The sequence below is a fragment of the Scyliorhinus canicula genome, chromosome 11, assembly GCF_902713615.1.
Source record: "Scyliorhinus canicula chromosome 11, sScyCan1.1, whole genome shotgun sequence".
Classification (NCBI taxonomy): domain Eukaryota; kingdom Metazoa; phylum Chordata; class Chondrichthyes; order Carcharhiniformes; family Scyliorhinidae; genus Scyliorhinus; species Scyliorhinus canicula.
In genome coordinates this window covers 87,062,463-87,087,422 of record NC_052156.1, presented here as the reverse complement: position 1 = coordinate 87,087,422, position 24,960 = coordinate 87,062,463, and the positions used below count along the sequence as shown (strand labels likewise).

At 49.9% G+C, this 24,960-nt stretch overlaps 1 protein-coding gene across 1 annotated transcript in view; it reads left to right on the top strand.

Annotated features, from left to right (window-relative positions):
- dock3 (dedicator of cytokinesis 3) overlaps nucleotides 1–24,564 on the top strand; it is a 1,304,448-nt gene extending 1,279,884 nt beyond the window's left edge. The window contains 2 exon segments of the mRNA XM_038810823.1: nucleotides 19,974–20,056; nucleotides 21,610–24,564. Coding sequence (XP_038666751.1) covers nucleotides 19,974–20,056; nucleotides 21,610–22,107 — 581 coding nt within the window. The 3' untranslated portion in view covers nucleotides 22,108–24,564.
- The last annotated feature ends 396 nt before the right edge of the window (nucleotides 24,565–24,960 follow it).

Here is a 24,960-nt window from a genome sequence, read left to right as displayed (position 1 = left end):
CTCCTATACATGCCATCCATCTCCCCTGGCTTAAATCAGTGGTTGTCACAGTGGTGTTTGCACCAATATTCTTTCCATCCTGAAATGTCTCTTCAACTGGTTCCACACCCTAATCGTGGCCTGTATAACCGGGCTCTCCGTATACCTCCTCGGTGCCAGCGATACTGCCACCGTCATCATGGCCTTCTGGCTGGACCCCGACAGGACTGCTCCTCCATCCTAACCCATTCTAACCCCTCTCCTTCCCACCTCACCTTCTTCACATTCGCCGCCCAGTAATAATGCAGCCAAACTCCCTTTCTGCCTCTGTCTCTGAGCAGTGCCCTCTTCACCCTACGTACCTTCCCCGCCCCATAAAAACTCAGAAATTGCTGTGTCCAGTTTCTGGAAAAAGGCTTTCGAAATGAAGATTGGGTATGTAACGTTCTTGTCGGATGGCCTGATTTATATTACAAGGGCACTTGTAGCTAAAGCGATAAATATCGTTCTGCCAGGAAATCCAGGAAAGCCGCCACCGCCTGAAAAACCCCTGTACTGATCCCCTCAGGGCAAATTTCACCCTCTCCAATTTGATGAACCCCGCCATATCGTTGATCTAGGCCGCCACGCTTGGGGGCCTCGCATCCTTCCACTGAAGCAGAATCCTCCGGCGGGCTACTAGGGACGCAAAGGCCAGAACACCGGCCTCTTTCGCCTCCTGCACACCTGGCTCCACTGCAACCCCAAATATTGCAAGTCCCCAGCCTGGCTTGACCCTGGATCCTACCACCCTCGACACCGTACTTGCTACCCCCTTTCAGAACTTCCCCCAGCGCTGGGCATGCCCAGAACATATGGGCATGGTTCGTTGGGCTCAGCGATTACCTAGTAGACCTGTCTTCGCCCCCAAAGAACCTACTCATCCTCGTCCCGGTCATATGAGCCCTATGTAGCACCTTGAACTGTATGAGGCTAAGCCTCGCACATGAAGAGGAGGAGTTCACTCTTTCCAGAGCGTCCGCCCACGTCCCCTCCTCAATCTCCTCACCTAGCTCCTCTTCCCATTTACCCTTCAGCTCCTCCACCGAGGCCTCGTCTACCTCCTGCATCACTTGGTATATGTCCGAAATCCTGCCCCCTCCAACCCACATCCCCGAAAGCACCCTGTCCTGAACCCCACGTGGGGGCAACAGAGGGAACCCCACCACCTGCTGCCTGGCAAACGTCCTTACATGCATATACCTACAAATGTTCCCCGGGGGGAGCCCGCAATTCTCCTCTAACTCACCTAGGCTCGCAAACTTCCCATCTACAAACAGGTCCCTCAACCTCCTAACACCTGCCCTGTGCCAACTCAGGAACCCGCCATCGATTCTCCCTGGAACAAACCAGTGGTTTCCCCGTATCGGGGACCCCATCGAGACCCCCACCTCCCCCCGTGCCGTCTCCACTGCCCCCAAATTTTGAGGGTAGCCGTCACTACCGGGCTCGTGGTATACCTCGTTGGAGGGAGCGGCAACGGCGCCGTTAAAAGCGCCTCCAAGCTCGTGTCCACACAGGTCGCCATCTCCATCCTCTTCCATGCTGCCCCTTCCCCGTCCATTACCCACTTACGCACCATCGCTGCGTTGGCAGCCCAATAATACCCACAGAGGTTGGGCAGCACCAGCCCCCCCCTATCCCTGCCCCGTTCCAAAAACACCCTTCTCACCCTCGGGGTTATGTGCGCCCATACAAATCCCGTCACAATAACAGTCTTAACATGCGCCAACTCTCGCTTCCAGCTCTCCAGTCAGTCTGAAGTCATCTGACTCTAACATTCACTTATATACTAGTGTGACTCTGAGTGGTCAATCAGTGAATTACAACACAACCATTATACCACTCCAGGGAGGTTCTGGAATACAAATAGGAACCTAGGCAGAATGTTCATTTTTATCCCCTGGACCCTCCCCATCAGTGTCAGGGTAACGTATCCCATCTCCTAAAGATGTCCCTTACCTCCTCCACGAACTTTGTCAGGTTCCATTTATGCAGCGTCGCCCATTCCCCTGTCACCTGGACCTCCAAATACCGAAACCTATCCCTGGCTACCCAAATGGCAGCACCCCCAAATTGGCTTCTCCATTCGCCTCATTCACCGGAAACACCTCACTTTTTCCGACATTCAGCTTAGAGCCAAGAAGGTTCCTGTCATGTGAGAGTGCCTTTAAGAATTGGATGATTCAGAAATGTACCTTTAAGAAATGAGGCTGATCATATTACTGAAGTGATGTAAAGGGGGGGGGGGGGGGGGGGGGGTTGGGAGAGAGCTGAGCTCACTTCTGCTTTTTGGGTGTTTTAGTTTCAGTTTGAAGAAAGCTTGGGTGTGACTGTGAGCTGCATTGCTGGTGATCTCTGCCATGAAGGACTATCTCTTAATCCTTTGGTGAAATTGGAATTGTAAAAAGGTCTCAGTATTGAATATAAATCTAATTTGCTTCTGTTTGGAGGATTTGTTAAGTCTTTTGGATGTGTAAAGGAACAGTTTGCAGGATTGGGTAGTGTTGTATTATTTTCGGGGTTATCTTTGAAGTAAGGGGTGTCAAGAGATCCAATGTTTATTTAAAAGGTTAATTTGAGTTTGTGGAATAAACATAGCTTTGTTTTAAAAACCACGTGTCCATAATTGTAATACTAAACCTGGTGAACAAGCCGTGTGCTTCAAAAACAACAATCCATTAAAGGTGGGGATTGGTTGAACTCCATGATACATTTTTGGGGTTCTGAAAACACCTCTCCCGTAACAATTGGGGGCTCGTAGGGATAAAAGTTGGATTGGCTTTTGTGAACTTCAAGACAGTGAAGGATTGTTGATTTTCCGATGTGGTATTTTAGTTTAAGTGTGTTGTGGACAATGGCTCTTTCAGAGGCTCAGAAGTTTTTGGGGGTGGAGACTGTCACACGCAGTACCTTACGGACAGAGACTAAAAGCAGACTGTTAGATTTGGCAAAAACGACTTCCGGTTGCGGCTATGACTAGCTAAGCCGCACATTTGGAAGCTCCTGCGACAAAGGTGTTTTCGGGCCAATTGGAGGGCCCCAACGGTGCTGAAAAGACGAATCCCGGTGGGGGAAGGTCCCCTGAGGAGAACTAGACCGATTTTATGGTCGGTACTCGGAGTGGAGCGGCAAGAAAAGTGGCAGCAGCTCCCCAAAAAAAGCGGGGGAAGAAAATCAAAATGGCGGCCGGCGGCGCACCGGAGGAATGGAGGAAATGGGCGGAGGAGCAGCAGGCCGCTCTCCTCCGTTTTTTCACGGAGCTGAAAGTGGAGCTCTTAGAGTCCATGAACGCGACGACCACCAGGTTGGTGGGAGCCCAGGCGACCCAAGAGGCGTCGATCAGAGAGCTGCAGCAGGAGATGACCGCGAGGGAGGAGGAGGCCACGGTCCTCGGGGCAAAGGTGGAGGTGCACGAGGCACTCCACCTGAAGTGGCAGAGCCGTTTCGAGGAGCTGGACACTCGGATGAGGAGGAAAAATTTGAGGATCCTGGGCCTAGAAGAAGGCCTGGAGGGGTCGGATCTCCCGAGATATGTTGCGGAGATGCTGAGCTTCCTGATGGGGGAAGGGGCCGGTCCTGCGCCCCTGGAGCTGGAAGAGGCATACCGGGTCATGGCCAGGAGGCCTAGGGCAAACGAGCCCCCGAGGGCGGTGCTGGTGCGGTTCCAGCGGCTATGTGATCGGGAGAAAGTCCTGAGGTGGGCAAAAAGGGAGAAAAGCAGTAAGTGGCAGAACTCGACGGTAAGGGTGTACCAGGACCGGAGTGCGGAGGTGGCAAAGCGGCGGGCCCGGTTCAACCGGACGAAGGCGGTGCTACACGCGAAGAGGATCAAATTTGGAATGCTGCAGCCGGCGCGCTTGTGGGTCACCTACAAGGACCAACATCATTATTTTGAGTCCCCAGAGGAGGCCTGGACCTTTGTACAAGAAGAAAAGCTGGACATGAACTAAAACCTGGGAGCACCGGCGGTCGTAGCCGCCTGGGTACTCTTGATTGAGCAAGTGGCCCTTATCTTTTCAGGCCAGGTCGGAGCTGGGTAACAGTTTCTTGGATTGTTTGGCTTTTCTTGAACGTTTGACTTTTTGAATATCTTGAAGGTTTCGAGTTGTTTGGTGTTTCTGTATATTTGAACTGTTGAAATTTCTATTGCGGGTCGTTTTCTTCTTATGGTGTGTTTCTTCCCGTTTCCAACTTCCCTTAGTCATTTACCCTTTTTACCCCTTTATCTTCGGGTGTTTGGTCCCCTTTTTTTTTGTTTTTTCTTCCTTCTCTGGTTATGGTTATCTGTGGTTATTTATACTGTTTGATGGAGGGTGATGGTTAAGCACATTGTTAGTTGATAGCTATTTGATTATTTTGTTATTTAAGTATGTAGTTAAGTATTTATGTATTTATTTGCCATTGGGTATTTATATTGTTAAGTTGGGAAGACGGGACGGGGGGGAGTGGGTTGATCATGCGGGTTTATCTCTGGGGTTTTAAGGGGATCCTTCACGGGCGTGGATGGGGATGGGGGGGGGAGTGGAAGATGGCGGGGCGGGGTGTGGCCGGGCGAAAGCACGGGCTTTCCTCTGTTTTTCCCGCGCGCGGGATGGAGGAGAAAGGAGGGGAGAAGAGTGGGGCGTGGCCAGTAATGGCGGCCTTTCCCGCGCTGGAGCGGGGTCAGAGTGGAATGGCGGGGGGGGGAGGCCCCTCCCCCCCCCCTCGAACCGGGAGGAGTCGGAGTGCGGCAGGAGCAGCCGGGTCAGCGGAGATCAGCTGACTCTCGGGCGTACGATGTTGGGCACATCGCGGCTAGGAGGGGTCCTAGCCAGGGGGGGAGGGAGGGTTAGGGGGAGATACCGGGTTGCTGCTGGAAAGACCAGGGACGAGAAGGGGAGAGCTGGGGGGGGGGGGGGGGGGGGGGGGGGGCATCGCTATGGGAAACGGGTCAGAAAGGGAGGGATGACCCGGGGCGAGCAAGGGACAGAACATGGCTAATCGACAGGGAGCAGGGACGGGTCGCCCAGCGATCCGATTGATTACGTGGAATGTAAGGGGGCTGAATGGGCCGGTTAAAAGATCAAGGGTCTTCTCGCACCTGAAGGGACTGAAGGCTGATGTAGCGATGTTGCAGGAGACTCACTTGAGGGTAGCAGATCAGGTCCGCCTGAGAAGGGGGTGGGTGGGACAGGTGTTCCACTCAGGCTTGGATGTCAAGAACCGGGGGGTGGCGATTCTGGTGGGAAAGAGGGTGTCGTTCGTGGCGGCAGAAGTGGTGGCAGACAAGGAGGGCAGGTATGTGATGGTGAGGGGTAGGTTGCAGGGAGAGAATGTGGTGCTGGTGAATGTGTATGCCCCGAATTGGGACGACGCGGGCTTTATGAGGCGCCTGCTGGGCCTCATCCCGGGACTGGAGGCAGGGGGCCTGATCATGGGAGGGGACTTTAATACGGTGTTGGACCCTGGGCTGGATAGATCGAGTTCCAGGACGAATAGGAGGCCGGCAGCGGCAGAGGTGTTAAGGGGGTTTATGGAGCAGATGGGAGGGGTAGACCCATGGAGATTTGGTAGGCCTAGGGCGAGGGAGTATTCTTTTTTCTCCCACGTCCACAGAGTGTACTCCAGGATAGACTTTTTCGTATTGAACAGGGGGCTGATACCGAGAGTGCAGGACACGGAGTACTCGGCCATTGCGATATCGGACCATGCACCACATTGGGTGGACGTGGAATTGGGGGAGGCGCGGGATCAGCGCCCGTTGTGGCGCCTGGATGTGGGGCTGTTGGCGGACGAAGAGGTGTGCAGAAGGGTTAGAACGGGCATTGAGAACTATCTGGGTACGAACGACACGGGTGAGGTGCAGGTGGGGACGGTCTGGGAGGCCTTGGAAGCAGTGATTAGAGGAGAGCTGATCTCCATAAGGGCACACAGAGAGAGGAAGGAGAGGCAGGAAAGGGAGAGGCTGGTGGGGGAGCTCCTAGAAGTAGATAGGAAATATGCGGCGGCACCAGAGGAGGGGCTATTGAGGGAGCGGCGCAGTTTACAGGCCAGGTTCGACCTACTGACCACTAGGAAGGCGGAGACGCAGTGGAGAAGGGCGCAGGGTGCGGCGTATGAGTACGGGGAAAAGGCGAGCAGGATGCTGGCACACCAGCTTCGTAAGCGAGATGCAGCCAGAGAGATTGGGGGAGTGAGAGAGAGGGGTGGGGACGTAGTGCAGAAGGGGCAAGAGGTGAATAGGGTCTTCAGGGACTTCTACAGGGAATTGTATAGGTCTGAACCGCCGAAGAGGAGAGGGGGAATGGAGAACTTTCTCGACAAATTGAGGTTCCCAAAGGTACAGGAGGAGCTGGTAGAAGGGTTGGGGGCGCCGATAGAGCTGCAGGAGCTAATTAAAGGGATAGGCCAGATGCAGGCGGGGAAGGCGCCGGGGCCGGATGGGTTCCCGGTGGAGTTTTACAGGAAATTTGTGGACTTGGTGGGCCCAGTGCTGGTGAGAGCCTTTAATGAGGCGCGCGAGGGGGGGGGTTTTGCCCCCAACAATGTCGCAGGCCCTGATCTCCTTGATTTTGAAGCGGGACAAGGACCCGGTCCAGTGCGGGTCCTACAGGCCTATCTCCCTCTTAAATGTAGATGCCAAGCTGTTAGCAAAGGTCCTGGCAACCAGGATAGAGGATTGTGTGCCAGGGGTAATCCATGAAGACCAGACGGGGTTCGTGAAGGGACGCCAACTTAACACAAATGTCCGGAGATTGTTAAATGTGATTATGATGCCAGCAGTGGAAGGGGAGGCGGAGATAGTGGTAGCGCTGGACGCGGAGAAGGCATTTGACAGGGTGGAGTGGGAATACTTGTGGGAGACGTTGGAAAGGTTTGGGTTTGGGGAGGGATTTATCAAGTGGGTAAAACTGCTCTATTCAGCTCCGATGGCAAGTGTGGTAACAAACGGGAGGAGGTCAGAATATTTTGGGCTCCATCGAGGTACTAGGCAGGGATGTCCCCTATCTCCCTTACTCTTTGCATTAGCGATTGAGCCGTTGGCGATGGCACTGAGGGGTTCAGGGGGGTGGAGAGGACTGACAAGGGGAGGGGAGGAACATCGGGTCTCGCTCTATGCGGATGATTTGTTGTTGTATGTGGCAGACCCGGAGGGGGGAATGCCGGAGGTTATGGAAATACTAGCGGGGTTCGGGGACTTTTCGGGATATAAATTAAATCTGGGGAAAAGTGAGGTCTTTGTAATACACTCGGGAGACCAGGGGGAGGGAATTGGGAGGCTCCCCTTCAAAAGAGCAGTAAAAAGTTTCAGGTACTTGGGGGTGCAGGTGGCAAAGAACTGGGGGACCCTCCACAAGCTGAACTTTTCTAGGCTGGTGGAACAGATGGAGGAGGAGTTTAAGAGGTGGGACATGGTGCCGCTGTCGCTGGCAGGGAGGGTGCAGTCAGTTAAAATGACGGTCCTCCCGAGGTTCTTGTTCCTGTTCCAGTGTCTGCCCATCTTCCTCCCTAGGGCCTTTTTCAAGAAGGTAACGAGTAGTATCATGGGGTACGTGTGGGCACATGGCACCCCTAGAGTTAGAAGGATCTTTTTGGAGCGGAGTAGGGATAGTGGAGGGCTGGCGTTACCCAATCTTTCAGGATATTACTGGGCGGCAAATGCATCGATGGTACGAAAGTGGGTGATGGAAGGGGAGGGGGCAGCTTGGAAGCGTATGGAGAGGGCGTCCTGTGGCAACATAAGCTTAGGGGCACTGGTAACGGCACCATGGCCGCTCCCTCCCACGAGGTATACCACGAGCCCGGTGGTGGCGGCCACCCTCAAGATCTGGGGGCAGTGGAGGCGACACAGGGGGGAAGTGGGGGGTTTGATAAGGGCACCACTAAGAGGGAACCACAGATTTGCACCGGGAAATACAGGAGGGGGATTTCTGAGCTGGCAGAGGGTGGGCATTAGGCAACTGAAGGACTTGTTTATAGAGGGGAGGTTTGCGAGCTTGGGAGAGCTGGAGGAGAAATTCGGGCTCCCCCCGGTGAAAACGTTCAGGTACCTCCAAGTGAAGGCATTTGCCAGACGACAGGTAGAGGGGTTTCCCGTGCTTCCCGACAGGGGGGCGAGTGATAGGGTGCTATCAGGGGTCTGGGTCGGGGAGGGGAAGATCTCGGACATTTATAAGATTATGCAGGAGGTGGAGGAGGTACCAGTAGTGGAGTTGAAAGACAAGTGGGAGGTAGAGCTGGGGGAACAGATAGAGGATGGGACATGGGCAGACGCCCTAGAGAGGGTCAACTCGTCGTCGTCATGTGCGAGACTGAGTCTCATTCAATTTAAGGTACTGCATAGAGCCCACATGACGGGGACAAGGATGAGTCGGTTTTTCGGGGGTGAAGACAGGTGTGTCAGATGTTCGGGAAGCCCTGCGAATCATGCACACATGTTTTGGGCATGTCCGGCACTGGAGGAGTTCTGGAAGGGGGTGGCAGGGACGGTGTCGAGAGTGGTGGGGTCCAGGGTCAAGCCAGGATGGGGACTTGCGATCTTCGGGGTTGGGGTGGAGCCGGGGGTACAGGAGGCGAGGGAGGCTGGAATATTAGCCTTTGCGTCCTTGGTGGCTCGGAGGAGGATCTTGATTCAGTGGAGGGACGCAAGGCCTCCAAGTGTTAACACCTGGTTAAACGACATGGCAAACTTCATCCAATTGGAAAAAATCAAATCCGCCCTGAGAGGGTCGGTGCAGGGGTTTTTCAGGCGATGGCAACCCTTCCTGGACCTCTTAGATCAGAGATAGAAACTGAGCTCGTGACAGCAGCAACCCGGGAGGGGAGGGGAGGGCGGGAGGGAGGGGGGGGGAGGGTGTGGGGGAGGGGAGGGGGGGGGGGAGGGGATAACAACGAAGGAAACACGGTATCGGTGGTGTCACGGGCAAGGCCTGCCCGAGGACACTGCCAGAAACGACAAGATGGCCTGGCGGCCGGTTCGTCGGCGGGGGGGGGGGGGGGGGGGGGGGGGGGGGGGAGGCGGGGGGGGGGGCGCGGGTAGGGGGTGGGGGGGATTCTTGTTAAGTAGGGGGGTTTGACTTTGTTTTGATATAATTCAAATGTAGGGGGGGTTAAAATGTTTGTACTCTGAAAAATTTCTTCAATAAAAAGTATTTAAAAAAAAAAGATTTGGCAAAAACATTGCAGTTAACATTACCTGACAAAATGCGAAAAGATGAGGTAATTATGGCGGTGGCTAAGCATTTAAAGTTGCCTGAGATACAGTTTGACTCACTAGAAATGGCAAAAATTCAGTTGCAAATTAAACAAATGGAACATGAGAAAGAATTCAAGCGGCTTGAATACGAAAGAGAGAGAGCGGGAAAGAGAGAGAGAGAAAAAAGAAAAGGAGAGATAAGAAAGGAGAAAAAAAAGAATAGCCCGAGCAGAACAAAAAGAAAGAGAAAGGGAGATACAGATCAGGGAAAAAGATAAAGAGAGAGAGTTTGAACTTCAGAAAATGGTCATGAAACAAGACAGTCAGTTAAAATTGGCACATGTAAAGAGAAATGTACAGTTGGATGATAGTGATGAGGATAGTAGGGGCCTCACGGTAGCATGGTGGTTAGCATCAATGCTTCACAGCTCCAGGGTCCCAGGTTCGATTCCCGGCTGGGTCACTGTCTGTGTGGAGTCTGCACGTCCTCCCCGTGTGTGCGTGGGTTTCCTCCGGGTGCTCCGGTTTCCTCCCACAGTCCAAAGATGTGCGGGTTAGGTGGATTGGCCATGCTAAATTGCCCGTAGTGTAAGGTTAATGGGGGGGTGTTGGGTTACGGGTATACGGGTTACATCGGTTTAAGTAGGGTGATCATTGCTCGGCACAACATCGAGGGCTGAAGGGCCTGTTCTGTGCTGTACTGTTCTATGTTCTATGTTCTATAGTGAGAAAGAGCTTCTTAGTCGAAGCCGTGGCGGGGATCTATTTAAATATGTCCAAGCATTGCCAAAGTTTGACGAGAAGGAAGTGGAAGCCTTTTTCATTTCATTTGAGAAGGTAGCTAAACAAATTTAAATGCCCACAGGACATGTGGGTGTTACTAATTCAAACAAAGCTGGTAGGTAGAGCTTGTGAAGTGTTTGCATCACTACCGGAGGAGGTATCTGGGACATATGAGGAGGTGAAGAAATCCATCTTAAGTGCATATGAGCTAGTGCCTGAAGCTTACAGACAGAGGTTTAGAAATTTAAGGAAAGAATTTGGTCAAACATACATGAAGTTTGAAAGGCTCAAACAGAGTAATTTTGATAGGTGGATAAGGGCTTTGAAAATAGACCAAACGTATGAAACTCTCAGAGAAATTATACTTTTGGAGGAGTTTAAAAATTCAATTCCTGATGTAGTGAGAACTCATGTGGAAGAACAGAGGGTTAAAACTGCGAGATTAGCAGCAGAAATGACAGGTGATTATGAATTAGTTCATAAATCAAAGATTGGTTTCCGACATCAGTTTCAGCCGGTGAGGGATAGAAACTGGGGACATGAGAAATACTCAAGTGGTAAAGGTAAAGGTGATCTGATGGGAGACAATTTATCATAGAATTTACAGTGCAGAAGGAGGCCATTCGGCCCATCGAGTCTGCACTGGCTCTTGGAAAGAGCACTCTACCCAAGGTCAACACCTCCACCCTATCCCCATAACCCAGTAACCCCACCCAACACTAAGGGCAATTTTGGACACTAAGGGCAATTTATCATGGCCAATCTACTTACCCTGCACATCTTTGGACTGTGGGAGGAAACCGGAGCACCCGGAGGAAACCCACGCACACACGGGGAGGATGTGCAGACTCCGCACAGACAGTGACCCAAGCCGGAATCGAACCTGGGACCCTGGAGCTGTGAAGCAATTATGCTATCCACAATGCCACCGTGCTGCCCTAATAAAGAGAGTGTACCTCAGATTAAATAAGAAATCCAGGAGGGTGGAAAAGAAATGAAAAGTTTCAAATGTTTTCACTGTAATAAACTAGGCCATGTAAAGTCACAGTGTTGGTGGTTGAAGAAAAGCACTGAAAAGGCTGATGTGGTAAAACAGGAGAAGACAGTGGGGTTTGTGAAAGTGGTAAAGGAAAGCCCAAGTGAAGCGAAGGAGGTGCAAACGATTGTTCAGCCTGTTCAAGAAGTAATTGTTAAGAAGGTGCCAGATGTCTTTAAAGAATTTACTTGTGTGGGTAAAGTTTACTCTTGTGTATCAGGAGGAGTAGGTAAAGAAGTCACAATTTTAAGAGATACAGGGGCCAGTCAATCTTTAAAGGTAAGAGATGAGGAATTATGTAGTTTGGGAAGAATGTTGCCAGAAAAGGTGGTGATATGTGGAATTCAGGGTGAGAGGAGTAGAGTTCCATTATATAAGGTAAGGTTGGAAAGTCCAGTGAAGAGTGGTGAAGTGGTAGTAGGAGTAATAGATAAACTATCTTGTCCAGGAATACAGTTTATCTTGGGTAATGATATAGCTGGATCACAGGTGGGAGTGATGCCTGCTGTGGTTGATGAGCCAGTGAAAAATCAGACAACTGAAGTGTTGAAGGACGAATATCCTGGGATTTTTCCGGATTGTGTAGTAACAAGGTCGCAAAGTTACAGGTTAAGACAAGAGGAGAAATCAAAGAGTGAAGATGAAGTTGAAGTGCAATTATCAGAAACAATTTTTGATCAGATGGTTGAAAAAGAACAAGAACAGATGGAGGATGAGGCGGATATTTTTAGTTCAGGAAAATTGGCGGAGTTACAACCGAAAGATTTAGAAATAAAACGGATGTATCAGAAAGCATATACGGAAGAGGAATCTGAGAGTATACCAGAGTGTTATTACTATAAAAGTGATGTCTTGATGAGAAAATGGAGACCTGTACATATGCAGGCGGATGAAAAGTGGGCAGAAGTTCATCAAGTAGTATTGCCGGTAGGGTATAGAAAGGAGGTGTTGCGAGTTGCACATGAGGTACCAGTGGGAGGTCATTTGGGAATAAGGAAAACTCAAGCTAAAATCCAGAAACATTTTTATTGGCCTGGACTACATAAAGATGTAGTTAAATTTTGTCAATTACATCAAACATGTCAAGTGATAGGGAAACCTCAAGCAGTGATAAGACCAGCACCCTTAATACCCATTCCAGCATTTGAGGAACCTTTTACGAGGGTCCTTATTGATTGCGTAGGACCGCTTCCTCAAACCAAAAGTGGGAATTAATATCTTTTGACTATAATGGATGTGTCTGCTAGGTTTCCAGAGGCCATTTCAGTCCGTAATATTACAGCTAAAAAGATTGTGGAGGAGTTACTTAAATTCTTTACTAGATATGGACTACCCACAGAAATACAATCGGATCAAGTATCAAATTTTACCTCCAAGTTATTCAAAGAAGTTATGGATAGCTTAGGAATAAAACAATTTAAATCAACTGCGTACCATCCAGAATCGCAGGGAGCGTTAGAAAGGTGGCATCAGACATTAAAGACAATGTTGAGGGCTTATTGTCAAGATTATCTAGAGGATTGGGATAAAGGAATTCCATTCGTACTGTTTGCAATTAGGGATGCACCTAATGAGTCAACCAAATTTAGTCCTTTTGAACTAATTTTTGGTCATGAGATAAGAGGACCACTTAAATTGATCAAAGAAAAATTGGTGGGTGAGAAATCGGAAATTACACTATTGGGTTACATGTCAAATTTTAGAGAACGATTAAATAGAGCAGGTGAATTGGCTAGACAACATTTGAAAGTTGCACAAAATGTGATGAAAGGGGTAGCGGACAAGAAATCCACAGTTCATAGTTTTGCAAGTGGAGATAAAGTTTTAGTGTTGTTACCAGTGGTAGGGGAGCCTTTAAAAGCTAGGTTTTGTGGACCGTATCAGATTGAAAGGAAATTAAGTGAGGTGAATTATGTGGTAAAAACACCAGATAGAAGGAAGACTCACCAAGTGTGTCATGTGAATATGTTTAAAAGGTACTTTGAAAGGGAAGGAGAGAAAAAGGAGGTTTTAATGATTCTAACTCAAAGTGATGAATCAAATCCAGATGACTGTGAATTTGACATACCTCAAATTAAATTGAAAAATGAGGATGTTCTTAAAAATTGGGATGAATTGTTAAGTTACCTTCCAGAGGAAAAATGAACTGACCCTGAACACCTTATTTATCTTCCCCTGCTCCGAAATTACCTCCCCCTTCCCTGCCCGCACTCTCAGGATTTCTCTAGACGCGGCCTGCCTCCGTAGCCAATGGGCTAGCATGCGGCTCACCTTCTCTCCATGTTCACACTACACCCCCCTCGCCCTCCGTAGCTGCCCAATAGCCTTTCCTGCAATCAATCTGTCAAACTGCCTCTGTAACTTCTTTCTCTTTGCCAATCCCTCCTTGGTGGCGGCCCTCGAATATTTCCTGTCCACCTCAACTATCTCATCCAATAACCATCAATACCATCCTCCCTCCTTCTACTACATCAGTGCGCCTTGAACAAGATAATCTCCCTCCGAACCACCGTCTTCAATACCTCCCAAAATGTGGCCGCAGATACCTCCTCATTCTGATTCAGCTCTACATAGTCTTTGACCACAGACTGCACCTTATCACAGATCCCCTTGTCCGCTAAAAGTCCTGAGTCTAACCTCCATCCCTGCTTCTGCTCCTGCCTCAAGCTAAGTCTAACTTCCAGCCAATGAGGTGCATGGTCAGAAATCATGATTCCCACATACTCCGCCCACCACCCCCACCAACACCTCTCGGCTCAACACAAAAAAAAATCAATTCTGGAGTACATGTACATTGTACATGTGCGAGAAGAAGGAGTACTCCCTCTCCTCCGGGTTCCTGAACTTCCACGGATCCACCATTCGCATCTTTTCCATAAACCCTCCCAGCTCCTTTGCCATCCTCAACCTTCTCATTGACTTGGGGCTTGACCTATCCACCGTCAGCTGCAGTACACAATTAAAATCACCTCCATGATCAACTGAAACATGTTCAGGTCTGGAATCGCTTCCAGCAACCCCTTTGCAAACCCACGTTGTCCCAATTCAGCACAGAAACATTTACTGGTACCACTGGCATCCCCTCCAACACCCTGCTCACTATCTCATATCTCCCCCTGGATCCCACACATCCGTGGCCTCTACAAACCCTGTCTTTTTGATCAGCAGGATGACCACCTCCCACAACTTTAAATCGAACGCCGAGTGAAATACCTCACCCACTCAAAGACCCGAGACCTCTTCACCGGCCTGTTCAGCCCCTGTACTTTTCATGTTACGAACCTTACGGGAGGCTTGCGCCTCCATTCCCCTCTACTGTCCGCCACCCTCCCCTTCAGGTTCTGTCCCCTTTAAGTTTGCCCTAAACCGGCCCATCCAAGATGGCCCGCTTCTCCATCTATGACCCTGCTCCTACTCCAACCCTGACACGTCGTGTTCCCCTCTCCCCCCAACCCCTTTCCCTCCCGCAACTTGGCCACCTCCCCCACGGCCACCACCCGTACCTCACTTCCGTTTGCCAGCACTACCTGCCAGCTTGGCAGCTCCTGCCCAATGACTCCTCCTAACTACCCCTCCAGCCGTCCCCCACCTTTCATTCCTTGATCTGTGCAAACGGCTCCCTGTGGAACCCACCCTCTCCCACCCAAACAAAGATTAATCGAAAACCACAGGTCACCTCCTCCAAAACCGAAAAACCGCTACAAACGGAGGGGGGGGGGGGGGATGCCGCAGTTGCCCCCTTACAAACCTATTGCCCCTTAAAAAATAATCACAATAACAAAATCACCCCACCCGAGGAGAAAAACCCGCCCTCCACACTATCCGTTACTTCCAAGCTCCGTTGTTCCAGCTCCTCCGTCTCCCATCAACGTTCTGTTCTCCCCCAGTTTATGGCCTCTAATAAAGCCATTGGCCTCCTCTGGGGTTTCGAAATAGTACTCCCGGCCTTCGAAAGTCATCCACAATTTCGCCGGGGACAGCACCCCGAACTTGATCTGCCTTCGTTAATGAATCACTTTGGTCCTGTTGAACCCGGCGCGCAGTTTTGCCAACTCCGCTCCAATGTCCTGATAGATTCAGACCCTGTACCCCTCCCATTTGCAGCTCCGCTTCTCCCTGGCTCACTGCAGGACCTTCACCTTCTCCACAAACTTGTGGAGCCTCACAATCACCATCTGTGGCGGCTCCCCTGCTTTCGGCTCCTGCCTTAGAGACCTGAGCACCCTCTGGAGACTTGTCCAGCAACCCCTCCACCACCAGCCCCGCCGGCACCCTTCAGATGTATCTCGTGGCACTCATGCCTTCCACACCCTCAAGCAAGCCAACAATACGCAGCTTTGGCCTTCTGGATATATTCTCCTGCTCCTCTACTTTTGCCCTTTGCAACTTGCAAAGATCCCTCAGGAGCCCCACCTCCACCTCCAATGCCACCACCCAATCACTGTGGTCAGGCATCACCGTCTCTTTTTTTTAAATAATTTTATTGTCATTTTTTATTTTTTTACAGAATAACAGCTTAACATATAGTGCATCTGATATTTACATGTTGTGACATTTCTTATTTACAATTTTTTACATAGATTCTCCCCATCTGCCCTCCCCATTGATAGTCTGGTTTTTCCCTGGCACCAACCTTCTCCCTGGGTGCCATGCTACTGTGCTCCCCTCCTCTCTTCTGCGGTTTTAGTTATTGTCCTTGTGGGTTCAAGAGGCGGGCTGGGGGCTTCATGCCCCCTTCCTTCCTCCAATTTGTCCCCCTTGTTTCTTTCTGAGACTCCCTTGGGATTCCTCCTCTCCTGTTCCCTCACTGCTCCTCTCCATTATTTGTGCTCCTATCTGCTCTCTTCTGTCACGTCCCCCTCTTTCCCTAGTCACTGTTGGCTTTGAACAGGTCGTGGAACAGGCTGATGGTCCCACATTTTGTGGAATCCTTCATTCGACCCTCAGATGGTGTTCTTAATCTTCTCCAGGTGGAGAAATTCCGACAGATCTGCCAGCCAGTTTGCAGCTGTGGGTGGTGTTGCTGATCGCCAGCAGAGCAGGATTCTCCAGCGTGCGATTAGGGATGCAAAAGTGGGCAGCACGGTAGCATTGTGGATAGCACAATCGCTTCACAGCTCCAGGGTCCCAGGTTCGATTCCGGCTTCGGTCACTGTCTGTGCGGAGTCTGCACATCCTCCCCGTGTGTGCGTGGGTTTCCTCCGGGTGCTCCGGTTTCCTCCCACAGTCCAAAGATGTGCAGGTTAGGTGGATTGGCCATGATAAATTGCCCTTAGTGTCCAAAATTGCCCTTAGTGTCCAAAATTGCCCTTAGTGTTGGGTGGGGTTACTGGGTTATGGGGATAGGGTGGAGGTGTTAACCTTGGGTAGGGTGCTCTTTCCAGGAACCGGTGCAGACTCGATGGGCCGAATGGCCTCCTTCTGCACTGTACATTCTATGTAAAAGCCAGGGCGTCGGCCCTCTTTCCCTTATTGTAGTTCCGGCTGGTCAAATACCCCGAAGACTGTCACTTTCAGGAACGGCTCCTTGGAAATCCTTGGACATCGCCTTGAAGATGGCTGTTCAGAACCTGACAGGTCTGAGGGAAAACATGTGGGCGTGATTGGCCGGGCCTTCCTGGAATCTCCTGGATCTGTGACCCCTGCACCTCCAAGCACTTCTCGACTCTCTTCATCGAATCTTGCAACGGTGCTACCGCTCCTTCGATGGCCTTCGATCGATCTTCCTGCACCTTCTTTCACTGCTGGCGGAACTCCTCTCTGATGAACGTCATCAACTGCTCCATCTGCGGTTTCCAGCATACGACAACCCTTCCTCCTCCGCCAATCCTTCCCCCTCCGCCATCTTTCCAATTGTTGCTGCGCCACAGGTCTCCTCCAGTTCCTTGGCCAGATCTCTAACCTTCTTCTGATGGATCTCATAACCAGCAGACATGCCACTCCCGGGAGGGGGAACTTCTCCACACCTTCAGCTACACTTACCTGTCAAAATTCCCCCCCCCCCCCCCCCTTTGGGTAAAAAGACATCTTCAAGCCGGAGCTGCCCTGTGTGCGCCATGGCCACTACCGGAATCTGTGTATACAATTGCTTAACACCCAGGTCCACGCTGTGCACCTGGAGCTTAACCTTTCTAACCCTGCTGCTATCTTTTCGTGCATCACCAACATCCATAGTGGAGGTGAAGGCTGACTGCCAAGCCCTGTTGTCTAAAATAAACTTGTGGGCGTCCTCTAGCAAACTGAGACCTAGAGCATCCCGGCCTGCTTTCAAGATCCTGCAGTGTGGCGAACTGCCACACCTTCCTATAGGGCGGTATTCTCCCCCCCCCCCCCCACCCCCCCCACGCCGGGTGGGAGAATCGCCAGGACGTCGCGCCACGCTGCCCCGACCCCCGCACGGGATTCTCTCCCCCACCCCCCCGAAACCAGCGCGCGCGAATCGCGCCGGTCCGCTCGGAGAATCGCCGCAAATGGCGAGCGACGATGCTCCAGCCTGAATGGGCCGAGCAGCCGCTCCGACACGACAGGGTCCCGCCGGCGCCGTCCACCCCTGGTTGCTGCCGGCGGGAACTCTGCGGGAACACTCGGGGGGTGGCCTGTGTGGGGGGGAGGGGGGCCTCCGAAGGGGTCTGGCCCGCGGTCGGGGCCCACCGATCGGCGGGCCGGCCTCTCCCCCCCCCCCCCCCCGGGCCTACATTCCGCTGCGGCCGGCCCCTGAACACCCACGCAATATTGCGTCGGGGCCGGCGCGCGTAAGGAGTTCCCCGCGCATCAGCAGGATGGCGCGGTCCAACTGCGCGTGCGCAGGATTGAGCTGCCCCAACTGCGCATGCGCGGGTTAGCGCGCGTCAGGGATGCTGGAGTGGCGTGAACCACGCCAGCACCGTGCTGGCCCCCTGTGGGGGCCAGAATAGGTCATGCCCGGGCCCTGTTTGCGCCGTCGTGAAACGTGACGGCTTTCACGACAGCGCGGGCACTTGATCCGCGGAGTGGAGAATCGCCCCCCAAGGCCGGGATTCTCAGCCGGCGTGATTCTCCGTTATGCCGACGCCCGGGGGTTTCCCGACGGCATGGGGCTGCCCTACAATGGGAAACCTAATTGACCAGCCGGTGTAACAGACAATCCTGCCGGTCGGTCAGGGCAGAAATGTGGCGGGGCGGAGAATCCCGCCCATACTTTAATATCTCCCTGAACATCCGCCATTGTTCCTCAATTGTCCTACACTCAATTATTTGTGCCCAGTCTACTTGGGCCAACTATTTGCTCAATTACCTCTGCGCAATGCTAAAACCCTAGTATGGCACTCTGTCCTCTCTCACTCAATCTGAAGTTGAAATACTAGCATGCTGTGCTCACTCCTTCCATGAGGAAGACTATTTGTCAACCCTTCTTCGTTATAATGCTAAATCTAAAATAGCCTGCTCCCTGTTTGGCTCCATAATAGATTGTTCTATGATACAAACCCTTACACTCTATGAATTCGCCCTCAAGGCTACCCTTGACAATTTGATTAATCCTGTCAATATGTATGTTAAACTCACCCATGATTACCGTTGTGCCTTTCTCAGAAGCCCTCATTATTTCTTGGTTTATATTATGCCCCACTTTGGAAGTATTGCTCGGGGGCAATTACTCCAACCAATGAGTTTTTTCCCTTGTTTTTTTATTTCCACCCAGACCAATTCAACATTTTGGCCGTTCGTGCCATTGTTATTTCTTAATACAGCCTTGATGTCATCTTTAATCAATAAAGCAACTCCACCTCCTGTTCCATCCTGCCTATCCTTTCAGAATACTGAGTACCCTTGGACGTTCAACTCCCAGTCCTGGTCTCCTGCAGCCATGTTTCAGTATTCCCCACCAAATTCTATTTGTGCCGTCAGCTCATTGACCTGATTCTGAATACTGCATGGATTTAGGTACAAAGTTTTTAAATATGTCCTACTGATTTGTCTTTCCCTTGCAGGATTCTCTTCCACTATGTTTTGCACACATTCTGACCTCCTTCATTAACCTCTGATAACACTCATCCTCATCCCCAACTTTCACTCTCCCAGTCACCTTAGATTTGGATTTTTTTAATGTTTCCTCTCCCCTCCATAGTCGTTAGACTGGCCAAGCCTGTTCATCCTATGAACGTCTACCTTGTCCTCACATGCTGACCTGCTGCTTTGGTTCCCATTAACCATTATGAAAGATAATATGGAAGAACTATTTTGGGAGGAAAAGTAAGAACACACTAAATGGAAAAAAAAATTTAACTGTAAAAGAGCAGAGTGATCTTTTAAAAAAATGGGACGGTAAGTTGATCATTTGTCATGAAAGTTGAGATCCTACATTTTATAGAATACAAAAAATGGAAAAAAAAATTTAACTGTAAAAGAGCAGAGTGATCTTTTTTAAAAATGGGACGGTAAGTTGATCATTTGTCATAAAAAGTTGAGATCCTACATTTTATAGAATACAAAAATAGCAAAATCATTACAAAGCATTGGTTCAGCCATGGTTGGAAAATGGTTTCCTGCGTTCTGTACTCTAATTTAGGAAGGAGGTCAAGCGTGGGGAGGTGTAGATGAAATATACTAAAGATGATCCAGGAATGAGAGACTTTCATTATATAAGGAATGAGGGGAGATTGTAGAAATGTCTTAATGCTGAGGCCTGGTTAGGACAAGGAATGCCCTATCAGAAACAGTGGGGGAAGCAGAATCTATAATTGCTTTGAAAAAAAAAGATAAATACTTGAAAAGGAAAACAATGGAGGAAAAGGGTCGAGGAGCAGGATTAATGGGATAGCTTTCTGAGAGTCAGTGTCAACTCAATGGGCCGAATGTCCTTTTATACTATAAAACTTGAAAATTCCATGTGGCAATGTTGGTAATTGTGGTGATGGTGAAGATGGTTCTGCTTGTAATTTTGTGATGGTTTGATAATATTCTTCTCATTTGTTTACCCAGGACATTTTTCCATGAATTTTGATGCCTTCCATCATCATCTCAGTGATATACCACCTGCCTTGCCTGCACGAACCCTACGCAAAGTAAGTATTTTACAATTGGTCAAATGTTAATGTGGTTAACTCCAGAAAGAAAAAATCTGTTCAAGAATGAATTAGTCTTTCTAAAGAAGTGTTTGCAAACTGTGATGTTGAAGTGTAATTAATATAAATTGAACATTAAAATAATAAACATCTGTCAGAGAGTTAGAATACAGGGCTTTTTCCTGAATTCCCTACAAAAAAAACAAGAAAATCTTGCATTTTATTTTGCCGTTCACAAAGTCAAGACATCCCAAAGCTTTTTGGAGCCAACAAAGTTATTTAAAGTGTAGTCGCTGTTGTAATGCAGAGAAATATGGCCCCTATATTGCACACTGTAACTTCCCATCATCAGCAATATGATAATGACCAATCTATGTTAGTAATGTTGGTTAATGGATAAACAGCAGCCAGGACACTGGGTAAACTCCCTGCTCTTTTCATAATATTGCCATGGAATATTTTATGCTCAAATCACCTGATGGTTCAGTGGCAAATGTCTAATTTCTTTGTGTTTCTAAGCCATCTAGACCAGAAGGTTTCATTTTCAATCCCAACACTGTGCTGAGTTAGCTCAATTAGAGCATTGCAATTGCTCACAGGGTCAGGCTTTCTGGCTCCCGCGGTAGCGGGACAGACCAGCCAAACATCCATTGACTTTCGGTGGGACCAAACAATCCTGGCTGCGGTCAGGGCTAGAAAATCCTGCCCTCAATATATCACACAAAGGAAGGGGAAAATCAACCACGAATCTTTTTTGTGATGGTTATCCAGTGACCCTGCAGCAAATTGTGTACCTCTGTGCCTTAAGGTTCAGAGAAGATCAGGACCGGAATTCTCCAGTCTTTGGGATTTTCTTTTCCAGCTGGCAGCGCACCCCTTGCCCACGGGTTTCCCAGCAGCATGGGGTGGCTTCAATGCGAAATCCCATTGACAAGTTGGGCCTCACGGTAGCATGGTGGTTAGCATCAATGCTTCACAGCTCCAGGGTCCCAGGTTCGATTCCCGGCTGGGTCACTGTCTGTGTGGAGTCTGCACGTCCTCCCCGTGTGTGCGTGGGTTTCCTCCGGGTGCTCTGGTTTCCTCCCACAGTCCAAAGTTGTGCGGGTTAGGTGGATTGGCCATGCTAAATTGCCCGTAGTGTAAGGTTAATGGGGGGATTGTTGGGTTACGGGTATACGGGTTACGTGGGTTTAAGTAGGGTGATCATTGCTCGGCACAACATCGAGGGCCGAAGGGCCTGTTCTGTGCTGTACTGTTCTATGTTCTATGTTCTAAGTGGCGGGAAGAAGAATGGCGCACCTCCAAAAAACACACTGCTGGGGGAACAGAGAATCCCACCCCAGATTTGACTGTGATGCTCTGCACAGTTGAACAGTGCTGACATTCATAGTCACAGTTCTAGGTTCACTTTGTCTTTGACCACTGTCATGGGACAACCACTTAACTGAATGTTCCACCGAAAAAATGTATTATGAGATGAAAAGGCTTTTATATTTTAGGACTCACAAAAAACTGAATACTAACCTTAATTATTTCTTTTCCCCCAAACACAGTCTTCACTGCATCCTATTCCTGCATCGCCTACCAGCCCCCACTCGGGTCTCGATGGCAGCAACTCTACTCTGTCCGGCAGTGCAAGCAGCGGGGTATCTTCTTTGAGCGAAAGCAATTTTGGCCAATCAACAGAGCCACCGCGCACTGATATGATAGATTCTGTCCCCAGTCAGACCTGGAACCCAGACGAGGATGGGGAAGCCCCTTACATACCTGTAAGGTACAGCCTGTCTGAACCAGACGTCATTGAATCGGTGAAAGCTCACCCATGCCGCAGCCACTCTGCTCCTACTGGAGTCCTTCCTAAGGAGCCAGCAGAGATACCAGTCTTGCCCCCCAAACCATATTACCCCAGGTCTACATACACAGACAATGAAGAAGCACTTGAAGAAGAGAGCAGGTCAAAGGCTTTCATACGCAAACTGCCTCAGTCTGGCCACATTGGTAAAGAGGACCAGGCCAAGGTACCATGGGAACATGGTATTAATCAAGAATAGACCACAATGAGGGCTCAAAAGCAAGGTGTTCACTGGTTCATCCTAAGGGTGTCAGCCACCTCTGTTTGTTGTAAACAGATTACATTTCTTTGAAAAACTATTTACTTTAGACTAATACCTTATTTTTGTGAGAAGGGAGGACTGCCTGTTTATGGCCTGGCTGCTTAATTGTTACAATTGGAGGGCCATGTGTGGAGAGTTTTGAAGTGTTCTGAAGAGTCCTCAACCCTTCAGGTCCAAAATTTCCTGTTACAATCACTCATTTCACTTTGATTATTGGGAAAACAAAGAATGAAAGACAGTTGATGATTACCGGGCTTGTAAACCTCAAAGGATATTAAGTCATGTCATTATATATTCTTGCCTCTCCTCTCTACTTCGCTTAACATATCCTATTTGGTGTTTCTCGGTCTTCTGGTCAAGGCACTTGATATTTCTGCCTGCCAGGTCTCCCATGACTTTTCACCTTTGCGAAGCCTTGTGGGTAAAATATGTCACTGAGGTATGGAACTTGTGTGAGAGCTAAGAAAAACATAAAAGAATCATCTGGAATGTAGTCAGTATAAAGTAGCACCCGGTGGCCTCTCCTGGGTTCAGGTTAGGTACTTCTAACTAAAATCAGCATCGAATTCTCTTCAGATTTGCTATCACATGTTTCAGAAGTAAAGAACTTAAGGCTTATTCTTCATTAAAACAGCTTGTCACGTCACTAGGATTAGAAAACTGGCAATTGTTTAACTTTTGGACTTCTTTTGGCCTGACTCCAGATGAAATTTGGGAAGGGGCAAGTTTGTGTGATTTTATACATAGGCAGACAGTGAAAAATACAGCTCACAATCTGAGTTCTTTTTTAATTGCAAACCTAGCTTTCTGATGAAACAAACCTGATAAAATTGAGCAATAATTAAAGGATTTTGATGGTCCTCGAATCATTTTGCAAGGGGTTCCTGAAACTACTACCAAGCTCTGATAGAATCAACTTGTCGATATCCAACAACTTCAATCTCCAGAAGAATCCATGACGCAGATTCGCCAAATTATCCCATCAGATGTTCTTTCAATAATCCTTAAATTATGTAAAATGGGAGAGGGCCCTGGAACAGTAACCCAATAACATAACTATGTAAAATATAACACCATTCAGCTTGGGGTAGTGCCCTGATCCAATGTTTGATTCCTGGTGTGTGCTGCGGTAGCCACACCTAGCAAAAGCTGCATTTGTGATGCTGCAGCAGACGTTGGTACCCATTGTAAAGGTGGGACAAAATACCCGTTAATATACAGTGACCAAAGCTGGAAACTATGTGAACAGGATGAACTCTGCAGTCCTCATGACGAGAAAGCCACCAGAAATCACAGATAGAATTTGGTAATTTGGGAGAGGGCCCTGGAACAGTCCCCCCAGTAACAGCAGTTCCTCAGGAGTGGGCCCTGGAACAGTTCCCCAATATCAGCAGTTCCTTCAGGAGTGGGGCCTGGAACCTACTCCAGTAACAGCAGTTGCTTCTGGAGAGGACCCTGGAACAGTCCCCCAGTAACAGCATCTCCTTCAGGAGAGGGGCCTGGAACAGTCCCTCAGTAACAGCAACTCCTTCAGAAGAGGGCCCTGGAACAGTCCCCCCAGTAACAGCAACTCCAACAGGAGAGGACCCTGGAACAGTCCCTCAGTAACAGCAACTCCATCAGAAGAGGGCCCTGGAACAGTCCCCCCAGTAACAGCAACTCCATTAGGAGTGGGCCCTGGAACAGTCCCCCAATATCAGCAGTTCCTTCAGGAGTGGGGCCTAGAACCTACCCCAGTAACAGCAGTTGCTTCTGGAGAGGACCCTGGAACAGTCCCCCAGTAACAGCAACTCCTTCAGGAGAGGGCCCTGGAACAGTCCCCCCAGTAACAGCAACTCCATCAGGAGTGGGCCCTGGAACAGTCCCCCAATATCAGCAGTTCCTTCAGGAGAGGGGCCTGGAACAGTCCCCCAGTAACAGCAACTCCTTCAGGAGAGGGGCCTGGAACAGTCCCTCAGTAACAGCAACTCCTTCAGGAGAGGGCCCTGGAACAGTCCCCCAATATCAGCAGTTCCTTCAGGAGAGGGGCCTGGAACAGTCCCCCAATATCAGCAGTTCCTTCAGGAGTGGGCCCTGGAACAGTCCCCCAGTAACAGCAGTTGCTTCTGGAGAGGACCCTGGAACAGTCCCCCAGTAACAGCAACTCCTTCAGGAGAGGGCCGTGGAACAGGAGCCCAGTAACAGCAGTTCCTTAAGGAAAGGGGCCGGGAACTGTCCCCCAGTAACAGCAGTTCTTTCAGGAAAGAGCCCTGGAACAGTACGGTGGTAGGCGGCATGGTAGTACAGTGTATAGCACTGTTGCTTCACAGCTCCAGGGTCCCAGGTTCAATTCCCGGCTTGGGTCACTGTCTGTGTGGGGTCTGCACATTCTCCCCGTGTCTGCATTGGTTTCCGGGTGCTCCGGTTTCCTCCCACAAGACATGAAAGATGTGCTCTTAGGTAATTTGGACATTCCGAATTCTCCCTCTATGTACCCAAACAGGCGGCGGAGTGTGGCGAGTAGGGGCTTTTCACAGTAACTTCATTGCAGTGTTAATGTAAGCTTACTTGTGACAATAAAGATTATTATTATTCAGGAAAGAGCCCTGGAACATAACCCAGTAACAGCAACTCCTTCAGGAGAGGATCCTGGAACAGTCCCTCAGTAACAGCAGCTCCTTCAGGAGAGGGGCCTGGAACAGTCCCCCAGTAACAGCAGCTCCTTCAGGAGAGGATCCTGGAACAGTCCCTCAGTAACAGCAGCTCCTTCAGGAGAGGATCCTGGAACAGTCCCCCAGTAACAGCAACTCC